Source organism: Cricetulus griseus, chromosome 3, assembly GCF_003668045.3.
Source record: "Cricetulus griseus strain 17A/GY chromosome 3, alternate assembly CriGri-PICRH-1.0, whole genome shotgun sequence".
Taxonomy (NCBI): Eukaryota; Metazoa; Chordata; class Mammalia; order Rodentia; family Cricetidae; genus Cricetulus; species Cricetulus griseus.
The window spans coordinates 60,044,431-60,058,308 of record NC_048596.1 but is presented as its reverse complement, the minus strand read 5'-3'; the positions used below and the strand labels follow the sequence as shown (position 1 = coordinate 60,058,308).

At 46.5% G+C, this 13,878-nt stretch overlaps 1 protein-coding gene across 1 annotated transcript in view; it reads left to right on the top strand.

Moving 5' to 3' along the window:
- Positions 1–3,006: 3,006 nt before the first annotated feature.
- Ptdss2 (phosphatidylserine synthase 2) overlaps positions 3,007–13,878 on the top strand; it is a 28,155-nt gene continuing 17,283 nt past the window's right edge. Inside the window, 2 exon segments of the mRNA NM_001246707.1 lie at positions 3,007–3,212; positions 6,871–6,972. Of these exon segments, the coding sequence (NP_001233636.1) occupies positions 3,097–3,212; positions 6,871–6,972 (218 nt within the window). The 5' untranslated portion in view covers positions 3,007–3,096.

The following is a 13,878-nucleotide window of genomic DNA, read 5'->3' as shown; positions in this document are numbered from 1 at the left end:
TAATTGGTACACAGGTATTTCATGCCTAAATATGACTTTGAGAAATTCTCCTGATTGTTCCCAAATGTCAACCAGTCAGAACCCAACTCGTTCCTACTGATGTAATCCTGTAACTTTTGTCTTTAAAACCTAGCAGTAGACAGGGAATTTCACTCCCTCTGGAGGCTGCTGTGTCTGCTAGCCAGAAAGGTCCCTGTCATGGTTGGATGAACAATAAAACCTTGCTGTTACAGTTCAGTGGGTCTGTCTTCCTGGTGGTCTCTGGGAATCTTTGCTACTTGGGCACAACAATGTAACAGTCTTTCTTTTCTTTTTTCTTTTTCTTTTATTTTACTGAGACAAAGTCTCACTTTGTAGCCTGACCTTTGGATGTTCTGTCTCTGCCTCCTGAGTGCTGAGACTGAAGGTATTTGCCACCATGCCTAGCTATAACTTTATTTTCTTGAAACCTAGATATTGTCAGTTTGAGAAGAAATTCATTGTATCCACAGTACTCTTGCCTTTAAATTCTGAAGTAGATAATAAATTCACAAGATTGCTTAAATTTCTTTTCCTAGTTTACAATTTTTTTTTTTTTTTGGTTTTTCAAGATAGATTTTCTCTGTGTAGCTTTGGGGCCTATCCTGGCACTCGCTCTGGAGACCAGGCTGGCCTCGAACTCACAGAGATCCACCTGCCTCTGCCTCCTGAGTTCTGGGACTAAAGGCGTGCACCACCACCGCCCGGCCCCAGTTTACAATCTTAATTCTCCTCCCCAAGTAAGTGTAATTTTTTGTTGTTGTTGTAAAAAGATTATATGATGGTTTGTGAGCTTTGTTTTAATTCTTAGTTAAAATAATAAAAAAAGTCTTGGAGAAACATGAACCATTGAGAATGAAATCAAATGTTTGCAGTTGTGGTAGCCCTTATTTTTCAACTCAAAAAAAAAAAAAAAGACTAGTAGAATAAAGGAACTCTGGTTCTGCCTCCCTTTGAGATAACTGGTGATTTTGTTTGTTTGCTTGCTTGCTTATTTGTTCTTGGTTTTTAAGATGGTCTCCTGTAGCCCCAGGCTGACCTCAATCTGGCAGTGTAGCCAAGAGTCACTTTCTATGTTCTTTTCTCTGCCAATTAAAGAAGTTAAAGGCATAAGCAGCAGAAGAAGAAATCTGAGATACAGCAGACAGAATTAGCGGGTAAAGAAAGGCTTGATTAGGGTGAGGAAGCACACAGGGCACATAAAGAGAAAGACCCTCTGCGCTCAGGAGCCACACAGTAGTCCCAAATCAGGTCTTTCTTTGAGACAGGATCTCACTATATAGCCCAGACTGGCCTGAAACTCACTATATAGATTACAATGACCTCCAAATTTACAGAGATCTGCCTGCCTCTGGGTCCTGAGATTAAAGATTTGGACCACTGTGCCCATACCAGCAACATAGGCAGAAGGCTTTAAAGATCTCTAAGGCGGTATCCCTCCCCTATGCTTTTATGCTTTGTCAGTTTGAAGAATAGTAAGGAGGCTGACAGGTCCACAACAGGAGTACAATTTTTGAGCAAAGATGTCTTTATCTGGCCTTGAACTTGTTAGGTTCGTCTGCAGAGTGGGGCCTTTACTATCAGAGAAGAAGCCCACCCCGACCTTTCTTTTAAGCTTCCAGACTTTTGTTTCAGTTTTGGGGGGGGTGAAAAAGAAACCAGAAATTACCCATCTTTGTCTATTTGTTTATGAGACAGGGTTTCTCTGTGTAGCCCTAGCTGTCCTGGAACTTGCTCTGTAGACCAGGTTGGCCTTGAACTCATGGAGATACTCCTACCTCTGCCTCCAGAGTGCTGGGATTAAAGGTGTGTGCTGAAATTTGCCACCTTTAATATCTATTTGTAGGTTCTCTTCCTATCTGTCTGCCTATCAGGGACTCTGTCTAACTCCTAGTTCCAGAAAAAGATGACCCAAATTTCCTGATCTACTCACCTCCACCCCAAAGTGCTAGGATTTCAGGCCTTTGGCACCACATGCCAACACAACTGATAAAATTGAAAAAAAAAAAAAAAACCATATGCCCTCATGCAAGTTAGGTAACCCATTCCCTACTCTATGGCAGAAATGAGTATTTTCAAGAACTATCCCTACTCTTTTCAACTATCCAATATAACTCATCCAGCTAATTTAAAACAGTAATAAATAAATTAGTTAGTTAATTTAAAAAATTGAGACAGAGTCTCACTGTATAGCTTTGGCTGCTCTGGAGCTTACTATGTAGACCAGATTGATTAAAGGCATTTCCCACCACGTCTGGCTAAAATTTTAATTTTTTTGCGGGGGGGGGTGTTGAGACAGGGTTTCTCTGTGTAGCTTTGGAGCCTATCCTGGCACTCGCTCTGGAGACCAGGCTAGCCTGGAACTCACAGAGATCCGTCTGCCTCTGCCTCCCGAGTGCTGGGATTAAAGGCGTGCACCACCAAAGCCCGGCTTTTAACTTTTTTTTTTTTTTTTAAATCGTGTGTTTTGCCAGCATGTATGCATCTGTGCACCACCTGTGTGCAGTGCCCCCGAGGCCAGAAGAGAGGGCATTGGGTATACTGGAACTGAAGTTACAATAGATAGTGAGCTGCAGTGTAAGGTGTGAGAATTGAACCCGGTCCTCTAGAAGCGCAACCAGTGTTCTTAACTGCTAAACCAACTCTCCACCACACCTACCCGCGTTTTAAAACAATGTTTGAATAAACCCAGGGTGGCCTTGAATTCGTGCACTCCTGCCTCAGCTTCCCGAGTGCTTAGTTCGCATGCTTGGGACACCACAAGAGCTTAAGTTGATTCTCTCTTTAGGTTCCCAGGCACCTGTCTTTGGAACTCTATCAACACCCAGCGGCTGCCACTTAGAACCATCTCGCTGGCTGGAGGTGCACGCGGCCGGTCTCCTAGCAACCCGACCGCGTCTTTCCCCACTAGCGCTTAGGACCTGAGCCGCCAGCGCCCAGCATGCCCTGCGGCTCGGCGCGCACTACGCGTCCCACAATGCCTCACGGCCCCGCCCCACTCCCGCGGAGACCCCGCCGGGCGGCAGCGCGACCCCTGCCCGCCGCCCGCAGCCTGGCGGGCAGCGCAGGCTGGGCGCCATGCGGAGGGCCGAGCGCAGAGTCGCCGGAGGCTCGGGATCCGGGTCGCCGCTGCTCGAGGGCCGTCGCAGCACCGAGTCCGAGGTCTACGACGATGGCACCAACACCTTTTTTTGGTGAGGGGCTCCACGCGCCAGGGTCCGGGCTTGGGACAGGCGGTTTGGGTTGGTGTTGGGGACTCTAGGGGCCGGGATCAGTCGGGGGAGCGCCGCCCCGGGGTTCAGCGGCCGGCAAGTCGGTGGAATCCTCCCGTGGTCGTCTGAGTGCGAGATGGTGAGTGTTTTTCGGGTCGGGGGAGCCCCGGGATGAGCTCAGGAAGGCCTCGCCACTACATGTTGGTGACATTCAGGTTTCCTCTCCGTTGGACAGTTGCTGTCCCCTGCTCCACCCCAGAGGCATTGCCCCGAACTGGCCTGATGGGTATGGCATATCTGTGTGCTGGGTTTTGTTAATTGCCACCATTTCCGGTGACCCTGGCCTGAGGGGTCGAGCTACCTCCTCTACCTTTAGTGGAAGAGTGCCTAGGAATTCCAGGTGCTTTGTTCCTTTGAAGGGCCATGCCACTGTCCTGGCTGACCAGTCTAATGTGTGATCCCATGACCTTGGGTTAACCCTTCACCTTTCCTCATTTGTGAAAAATGACAAAACTCATAAACCAGAGAGCATGCTTCATGAAAGGAATGGTTTTGCTGTGTGTGTGTGTGTGTGTGTGTGTGTGTGTGTGTGTGTGTGTGTCTGTCTGTCTGTCTGTCTGTCTGTCTGTCTGTCTGTCTGTCTGTCTAAGTTTCCACACACCTATGCAATATTGGAGTCCCAGGGTGAGTTCTGCTGACAAGTGGGACCCAAGTGCACAGAGACAAATGCATACCCTCTGGGGATGCTAAGTGGAAGTAGATTTGAGAGAACAGAAGAGCTGTGGTAGTGCTGACAGCACATTAAATCAGAGTGAGAGAAGCCGGGCTTTGGCGCACGCCTTTAATCCCAGTACTTGGGAGGCAGAAGCAGGCGGATCTCTGAGTTCAAGGCCAGTCTGGTCTACAGAGCAAGTGCCAGTACCAAAGCTACACAGAGAAACCCTGTCCCAAAAAAACAAACAAAACAAAACAAAACCCAAAAAATCAGAGGGACAGAAGCCTGGTCTGGAAGTGGTTGGACAGTTCAGGAGCAGGTGCCATCACATAGATAGGGCTCTCTGAGGGACTCTGCCGTATGCTGGCCTATATCTCTGGCTTGCAAGTGGGAGTGGTAGCTGAGGCTCTGGTGAGATACAGTTGAAGTAGCAGGAAAGTGGGTGGATGTGGGAGACAGCTTTGCATCTGGACCTTATATTATTAGCACCTTTCCCGGGTATGGACAGCTTCTGCAAGGGGGTCAAACTAGCACTTCTTTTCAATATTCTCTGGTGACTGTGAAAACATTAAAAGGGAAAGAAGAAATCCCAGCACTCAGGAGGCAGTTGTGGATAAGGAGTGCTACATAGTGCCAATGGACGTCTCTGACCCTTGAGGTCCTTTGAACATTGAAATGATCTAGAAGAAGTCAGGCTGTCCTGACCTCAGGACTGACCCCATACCTTATCCTCCTTGACAGGACACATGGCTCTAACCCCATAATTGATCCCACACCATCTCCATCACATCCTTCCTGACAGGACAAAGGGTTCATTTTCCCTTGCAGGGAAATGATGCTTGTGAAATCCCTGGCCCACACCTGGTTTTTGTTTTTATAAACTCTGCCTTGCCTTCAGGGCAAAGAGTTCTTTGTGGCAGGAGCCTACTTTTGGTCTCCTGCTTAAATAAAAGATTCCAGTTGGTCTTATTTCATGATGGGCCATAAATTACTCAAGTGGATATTTCAATACCATTCTCTGTCAGGTAGCCCCCACCATGCCTCCCCTAACACAGTTGTTGGCCACTGGAGAAAGAATCGTGGAGTAGGCTTTTTTTTCTTTCTTTCTTTCTTCCTTTCTTTTTTTCTTTTCTAGACAGGGTTTCTCTGTTGCTTTGGAGGCTGTCCTGGAACTAGCTCTTGTAGACCAGACTGGCCTCAAACTCACAGAGATCCACCTGCCTCCCGAGTTCTGAGATTAAAGGTTTGTGCCACCAACGCCCTGCTCTTTCTTTCTAGACAGGGTTTCTCAATAGCTGTGAAGTCAGTCCAGGAACTCGCTCTGTAGGCCAGACTGGTCTGGAACTCCCAGAGACTGGCCTGCCTCTGCCTCCCAACTGCTGTGACTTAAAGGTGTGTGCCACCACCACCTAGCTTCCTTTCTTGTTTTATATTCATTTATTCATTCAGTTATTCTTCAGTATGTATTTTAGAGACCTCTACTGAATGCCGTTACTGTCTTAGGGAATATATCAGGAAATTAAACAAGAGCTCAAAACCTAACACAATCCTGGAACTTATTTATTTAAAATTTTATTCTATTTGTGTGTATTGATGTTCTGTCTGTGTATGCGTGTGTGTACCATGTGTTTGCAGTGGCCCAGGAATCTTAGAGCTTGGAGCCTCTGGTAAGCCCTCTAGGTGAGTTGGGGCAACCATCACTCAGTAGTTCTTTATTTCTGCAGCTTCAGGCGTGTGCAGGTAATCAGCCACTGTGGCCTAGGGCTTGCCTAGATTTGTCCACATCTAGCAAACATGATTTGACAATTCATACCTTTTAAACAGATCAGCAGGTCAGGAAGGCCAGTGTAACAGGCTAGGAGTCTCTTTGCAGACCTGGGGCAGGCCCTGTTCCTTTCTTGGCAACGCCTTCATGTTTCCCTGGTTGGTTCTGGCAGGGCTGCCTTCCTACCCACTCAGCATGAGGAGCATGGTCATCTCTAGGGAGGAACAACAACTGGGTATTTTCCACTCATAGCAAAGAACCAGTTTGTCCTCATGCTTGCCCCATGCAGTGGCTGAAGTCTCAAGATTTACATAGGTCAGCTCTCATCCTGGTTCTGGTCATGGGACCCAGTCCATCCCAGTGTCTGCCCACACCAGGGAGGAGTAGGAGGCACCAGTTCACAAAGCTGACATTCTGGAAGGGGAAGATGGCCTGCCTCTGGAATCGTACTCTCTCTCTCTCTCTCTCTCTCTCTCTCTCTCTCTCTCTCTCGCTCTCTCGTGTGTGTGTGTGTGTGTGTGTGTGTGTGTGTGTGTGTGTGTGTGTGTGTGTGTGTGTGGTGAGCTAGCCAGGGTAGAGCAACCATTGATTGAAACATTCCAAAGTCTACCTGCTGTGAATTTGTCTGGCTGATGCCCTTTCTGCTTCACTTCTTCCAGGTTAGGGGAGGCTAGGTACTTAGTAACTATGTGAGTAATAGGGTGAACATTTACCTCAGGAGAAAGGTGATATTTATTTTTCAGATATTCATGGTATATTTAAGAGAAATAAAAGAGTACTCCCAGCCAGGCAGTGGTGGTGCCCGCCTTTAATCCCAGCACTTGGGAGGCAGAGGCAGGAGGATCTCTGTGAGTTCGAGGCGAACCTGGTCTACAGAGCGAGTGCCAGGACAGCCTCCAAAACCACAGAGAAACCCTGTCTTTAAAAAAAAAAAAAAAAAAGTCAAGGATGCCCTCAGCTTACTGGATACTTTCAAAAACTATGAGAAGATAGTATTCTAGTAAAAAATAACAGTAAAGTAACCAAGGAGCTGACGTAATTTTTTAAGGTCTATGGAAAAGAGGAGTGCAGGCCAGACCCTCTTCTGTGCTGGGTGAGTAAGTATCCTTGGTGACCCTCTCTCTGCTCTGATACTACCTGTATGTGTGTTTTGGATTCAGGCGTGCCCACACCTTAACTGTGCTGTTCATCCTCACCTGTTCACTGGGCTATGTGACTCTCCTGGAAGAAACCCCTCAGGATACAGCCTACAACACTAAGAGGTAACTGCTTGTGTGCGGAGGGTGTGTGTTCTGTGGTGCTCTGGTCAGCCCAGGCTGTAAACTCTCCTTGTGTGTCTAAGTGACTAGCTCCCCTACCTTCCCTTGGAGCTAAGTTGTGTTTCTTGCCCAGGACCCTGGGTACACATCACCTTTCAAGTGACACAGATGTTTTGCAGCAGCCTTCAGGGTGATCCCCCTAGGTGGTGTTGATGCCAGCACTTTCTTTTTTTTTTTTTTTTTGCTCAAGTGGGCAATATTTAAAAAAAAAAACCAGAAACTAAAACACCAAAGTTCACGCAGGAAGGGAGGTCCTTGGGGCCAGGTCTCTCTCTACCTAGGCATCTTGCTTTGCTGCACGAAGGGGTTGGGGATAGCTTCCATGCTGTCCTGGGGGGCAGATGAGCAACACTGAGGTGCCACGGCCCACCACAAGCCCCAGCTGCTGGTACTGGTCATCAGGACCTCCATATAATCCATCACCAGGTTGAGCAGTGGGTCAAACCCTTTCGGGATCTCACTCGCTTCCCGGCCACCCTGGAACTTCACTCAGATGGTCTTGTCAATGTACTTAGACAGGTCCAAGATGCTTTCTTTCTTTTTTTCTCTTTGTCCGCCATCTTGCTGCCCTGTGCTCGATGCCAGCACTTTCTAAATATTTAGACAAACTATATAAGAGGCCAGGTGGACATTCAATGACCACCTGTGACCTTGCTTCTCAGGATTGTCCAGAGCAGTAGGTCACAAGCACTGTCCTTGCTGCATTGCCAGGTTCTGGGGCCAGTCCCTAGCGTACAGGGAGGGACAGGTTGCTCCAGAGCACTGACAGACTTCTATTGCTCCTCTAATTCTCTAGCTGGGTGTCTGCCCTGGAATGCTGCCTGACAAGGAAGGTCAGTTACTATCACTGCGCAGGTCCTGCTTGCTCTGGGAGAGCTACAGAGGAGACCAGAGAGGATGTAGTAGGGGCAGAGACCGAGGCACAGGGAGATGTGAGAGGCCTATTGAGGTCTCAAGGCAACCTTGGTTGTTTGTCCTCCAGGAACCTCCATGGTCCTGACACTTTTAGGCCAACATTTTGTTTTTGAAAATTGGAAGTTCTAGTACTTTGCTATAAGAATTGAATGGGGTAACAGTGGAAGTGGTGTGAACACGTGGATGTAGCCATTCCCACCTCCTCAGTATCTGTGGGCCTTGTGAGAGTGACATAAGGATATCCAGCCTATCTGGGATGTAGAGCCACCAACAATGAACCTTGTAATGGAGCTTTTGCCCTTGGGTACAGCTGGGTTCTTCTGGTAAAACACTGCAGTTGGGCTATTGGACCCACAGGCTTCCATCTGCCTGTCTTGGGCAATACAGGTACCTTCTCTCTAGCTGTTTTCCCAGCTGTTCCTAGCCCATTATTTGTGAGTTTTCTTTACTGTTTAGTAACTTCCAACTCACAGTCAGCCTCTTAGGAGTTTGCTTGATTTTTCTGAGTTTGTGATGGCTTGATTCCAGGTCCACCAGCCCTTCTCTAGTCCATCATGTTTAACTGTGCCTATACTGGCCATTCCTGCTTATTCTCATCTACAGGCCTGCCTGTGTCCCCTCCTTTCTTGGAAAGGCTTCCATCATACTATTAAGTCCCAGGGTAGGCCTGTGAGCTCAGCATGCTCTTAAGGAGATGAGCTAGTACTGAGAGAGGAACTTGTGCCGCTAGGTAGGGTCTGTTTTGCCCTTCCTGTCCTGGTCCTAGCAGAGGGGCCATCTGTGTATACTAGCCCCTGTGGTATGGAGGCAGTAGACTGTTGGTTGTTCGTATACCTACTCAGGTAATTTTCGAGTAGAACTGGTCTTAGCTAGGTATGATTGCTCATACATGTAAAACTCGCACTTGGGAAACAGAGGCAAGAGGATCAGAAGTTCAAGGCTAATCTTGGCTACATGGTGAGTTCAAGACTAGCCTGGGCTACATGAGACGCTGTCTCAAAAAACAATAAAAAAGAACATAGTGGTGCATACTTTTCTGGCACTGGGAAGCAGAGCAGGCAGATCTCTATGAGTTTGAAGCTAGAGTTCCAGGACAGCTATTGCTACATAGTGAGACCCTGGAGAACAACTGGGTCTGGTCTGCTTCTCTGAATCCATCTCTGTGTACCTGGGCATGGAGGGTCAGTAGTATCTGCAAGGCTTACTCAAGTCCAAAGAGATGGGATATGGCTACACCTCAGAAGTTGTTCTCCGTGGACTGAATGCATGGCTTAGGGGCCTAGGATTTAATCCTTAACACCACACTCTACACTCCCAAAAAGAGTTATCTATATGAGAAGTAAAATTAGCTAAAGATGCCCAGCTCTGATGTCACTGGAAAAGAGTTGTATCAAGGAAGAGCAAACTTGACTCTGAAGAGCAGGAACATGCAAAGGTTTCCTGGAATGGCACCAAGCATCTGCCAGAGCAGTTACAGAGCTGTTGTTCACCAAATATGTTGGTCCTGTTGTCAATACTAAGTGACCCAGGCCCTGGAGAGTCCAAAAACTGAGACCTCCCCAAGCTTAAGGAGGGTGACGCTGTGGACCTGTGTGGGTGAGGCCACTCTTCCTCTAGCACTGACCTCAGCAGAGCTGCCTCACTACTCCTCCAGGGGACACCAGACACCCATTCCTCATGTTCTTTGTCTCCCTCTTTTCTCTTTAAGAGCATGAAGGCAACTGAATTACTGGCCTGTAATTCTTCTGATAGAGCCTGAAATCTTTTCTTCTCCCTGGGAATATGTGGGAGTTTTCTTATGCCCTTAGGGTAGGCTTCATGTATCAAATATTTGTCATTGCATTTATTTTACTTGTGTGCATGTGTATGAGTGTTCAAGTGTGTCAAGTGTGTAAATACACACATGCACAAGTGTCAGAGGACAACCTATAGGAGTTAATTTTCTCCTTCTACCATGCACATCCCAGGGATTGAACTCAATTGTTAGGCTTAGTGACAGGCATGTTACCTGCTTTTGCCATCTCATCCCCCTTATAGAAAATATTTTATAACTTTTGTGGTGTTGTGGATGGAACACAGACCCTCACATACATCAGGCTAACACTCTACTACAAAGATACAACCCCAAGACTTACTTATTTTTCATTTAAAATTCATTTTTTTAGCCGGGCGTTGGTGGCGAACACCTTTAATCCCAGCACTCAGGAGGCAGAGACAGGTGGATCTCTGTGAGTTTGAGACCAGCCTCGTCTACAAGAGCTAGTTCCAGGACAGCCTCTAAAGCCACAGGGAAACCCTGTCTCCAAAAACAAAAACAAAAAAACCCAACATTTTTATTTATGTGAATGTGTGTGTTAGTATTAGTACAGGTGAGTATCCTCAGAGGCCAGAAGAGGGTGTTGGATCCCCTGGAGCTGTAGACAGTTGTGAGTTGCCTTATGGGTGCTGGAATCTGAATCTAGGTCCTCTGTAAGAGCAACAGACGCTCTTAACCACTCAGTTGTCTCCGGCTCTCCAATATTTGTTTGTTTATTATAATTTATTTGGTATTGTATATGCATTGATATTTTTGCCTTTGTATATGTCTATGTGAGGGTGTCAGATCCCCAGGAATGGCCTCTTCCTTTGGAAGAACGATCAGTGCTCTTAACCACTGAGCCATCTCTCCAGGACCCCCAAGATTTATTTTCAACATTTTTCTTTTTTTGTTTCTCAAGACAAGGTTTTTCTGTGTAGCCCTGGCTACACAGAACTTGCTCTGTAGACCAGGCTGGCCTTGAACTCAGATATCTGCCTGCCTCTGACTCCTAGTGCTGGGATTAAAGGTGTGTACCCAGCTATTTTTTAAATTTTTTCTAAAGATTTATTTAATTTTTTTATGTGTATATATATATGTGTGTGTGTGCCTGTGTGAGTTATGTGTACTCTGTGCATGTAAGTGCCCACAGATACCAGAGAACATTGGATCCTTTGGAACTAGAGTTCCAAAGGTAGTGTGAGCTGTCTGATGTGGGTGCTGGGAACTGAACCCAGGTCCTCTATAAAAGCAACCAGTGCTTTTAACTACTATGCCATCTCTCCTGCTCCTTTTGAAAAGTCTTTAATTTCAACTTGTGTATCATTGTTTTTGAGACCAGGGAGGAGGGGGTCACTGTATTGCCAGTCTGGGTTTTTTGGTTTGGGGTTTTTTGGGGTGTGTGTGTATGTGTATGTGTGTTGTTATTGTTTTTTCAGACAGGGTCTCTGGCTGTCCTGTAATTCGCTATATGGACCAGGATAATCTCAAACTCACAGAGATCCACTCAACTCTGCTGCCTAAGTGTTGGGATTAAAGACATGCTTTACTATGCCCAGCTGCTAGTCTGATCTTGAACTCCAGGTTCAAGTAATCCTTTTGCCTCAGGCTCCTGAAGAGCTAGGACTCCAGGCACAGACCACTGTTTAGTGTTTTTTCTTTCTAAATAACCTTATTGGCCAATAATTTAATGCATTTCTAGTGAAGTTTCAGCTTGGTAAATTGAGGCACACACATCTGTGTACCTGCTGCTGGCCCATGAGTGGAGCTGCTATGTTACTTTTCTGTGTCTGGCTTCTTCTCCACAACAGTGGATGTGTGTCTTTGTGGACTGTCAGGACTGTTGCGCTGTGCCACACAGATGCTCGTGATATGTGTGTCTGGGGACCTGGGGACACTTCATGTTCCCTCACTTCAGTTACAATTTTAAAAATTCACTGGGAGTTGGTGGCGTACGCCTTTAATCCCAGCACTCAGGAGGCAGAGGCAGGTGGATCTCTGTAAGTTCGAGGCCAGCCTGGTCTACAGAGTGAGTGCCAGGATAGGCTCCAAAGCTACACAGAGAAACACTGTCTCAAAAACAAACAAACAAAAAATTGTACAGATTTAAAAGCACACACCTATTATCTCAGAACTCAGGAGCTGGAAGTAGGAGAACCCTAAGTTCAAGGCCAGTCTGGGCTGCATAGCAAGATCTTGCCTCTTTTCTCAAAAAACAAAACAAAAACCAACCCACATTTTTAAAAGGGCAAACACAATTTAACAAACACAATTAAAATTTGTTGATACACATATGCACTCCCAGCTGCTCTGGAGTCTGAGGCAGGAAATTACTTGAACCCATGAATAGGAGACCAGTCTGGACAGCATAAGTCTGTTCTGAAGAAAGTAAGGTAAAAGCCAGGCGTTAGTAGCACACGCCTTTAATCTGAGCACTCAGGAAGCAGAGACAGGTGGATCTCTTTGAGTTCAAGACCAGCCTGGTCTACAAGAACTAGTTCCAGGACAGCCTCCAAAGCCACAGAGAAACCCTGTCTTGAAAAACCAAAAAAAAAAAAAAAAAAAAAAAAGGGGGGGGGTAAGATAAGACTTGAGTCAGGGGTAAAACAAACCCAGACAGAGGGCTAGAGCGATGGCTCAACTGTTGAGAGTACACACTATTCTTGAAGGGGAACCAAGGTCAGTTCTCAGCACCCATGGCTAGTGATCCATAACAGTCTATAACTCCAACTTCAGGGGATCCAACACTTTCCTGGCACCTGCACTTATGTGCACATTCTCCCATACACACACATAAATAATTAAAAGTAATAAAAATTAAGCAGTCAGGAAGCAGAGGCAGGTGGATCTCAATGAGTTCAAGGTCAGCCTGGTCTACAAAGTGAGTTCCAGGACAGCCAGGGCTACACAGAAAAACCCTGTCCTGAAAGACAAAATAACTGGATGGATGGATGGGTGGATGGGTGGATGGGGTGGGTACTGAACAAATACCTTACCAAGGAGGAAACAGGGAAACAGCATATGAAATGTCCACTGTCTCAGACTTAAAACAGGGAGATGCCACCACACACCTGCAAGGAGGACTGAAATGTAAAAACTGATAAGGATTTGAAACAACAACAACAGCTCATTCATTACTAATAGGGCTGCAGAGTGGCCTGTCTACTTTGGAAAGCAGCTTAGAGAACTAATCTCTCTCCTCCCTCCCCTCCCCCTCTCAATTTTATGTGTATGGATATTTTGTTTGTGTACCTTTTGTGTGCTCATGACAGATCTCCTGGATCTGAAGTTGAAGGTGTTTGTAAGCTGTATTGTGGGTGCTGGAAATCAAACCCCAGTCCTGGACAAGCATCCATTGCTTTTTTTTTTTTTTTTTTTTTTTGAGACAGGGTTTCTCTGTAGCTTTGGAGGCTGCCTGGAACTCACTCTGTAGACCAGGTTGGATGGCTTCCAACTCACAGAGATTTGCCTGCCTCTGCCTCCCAAGTGCATGCGCCACAAACACCCAGCTTTTTTTTTTTTTTCTGAATGTGTAGCCCAGGCTGGCCTCAAACTTGTTATCCTCCTGCCTCTGCCTACTTCAGCAAATCCTACGGGCATGCGCTACCACAACTGTGTTTTTTTTTAAGATGTATTTATTATGCATATGGTATTCTGTCTGCATGTATGCCTGCGGGCCAGAAGAGGGCACCAGATCTCATTACAGGTTGTTGTGAGCCACCATGTGGTTACTGGGAATTGAACTCAGGACCTCTGGAAGAACAGTCAGTATTCCTAATCTCTGAGCCATGTCTGTAATTCCACTAAATTCACATGTGGTCTCTCATAAGGCTTCTGAGGGTGAGGTCAATGGTAGAGCATTTGTTTTGCATTGTCAAGGTTCTATTCCAGGTGACACACACACACACACACACACACACACACACACACACACACACACACACACACACACACACGGTATTCCAGGTGACACACACACACACACACACACACACACACACACACACACACACACACACCCCTATCTTAGATGGTGGCTAGAACCCTAAGAAGAAAGGCATACTGGCAAGAGAATCAATTTATAGATGCACTGAGACTCCTGAAGTGCCAGGAGACGAAGTCTTTAAGAACAGAGGCAG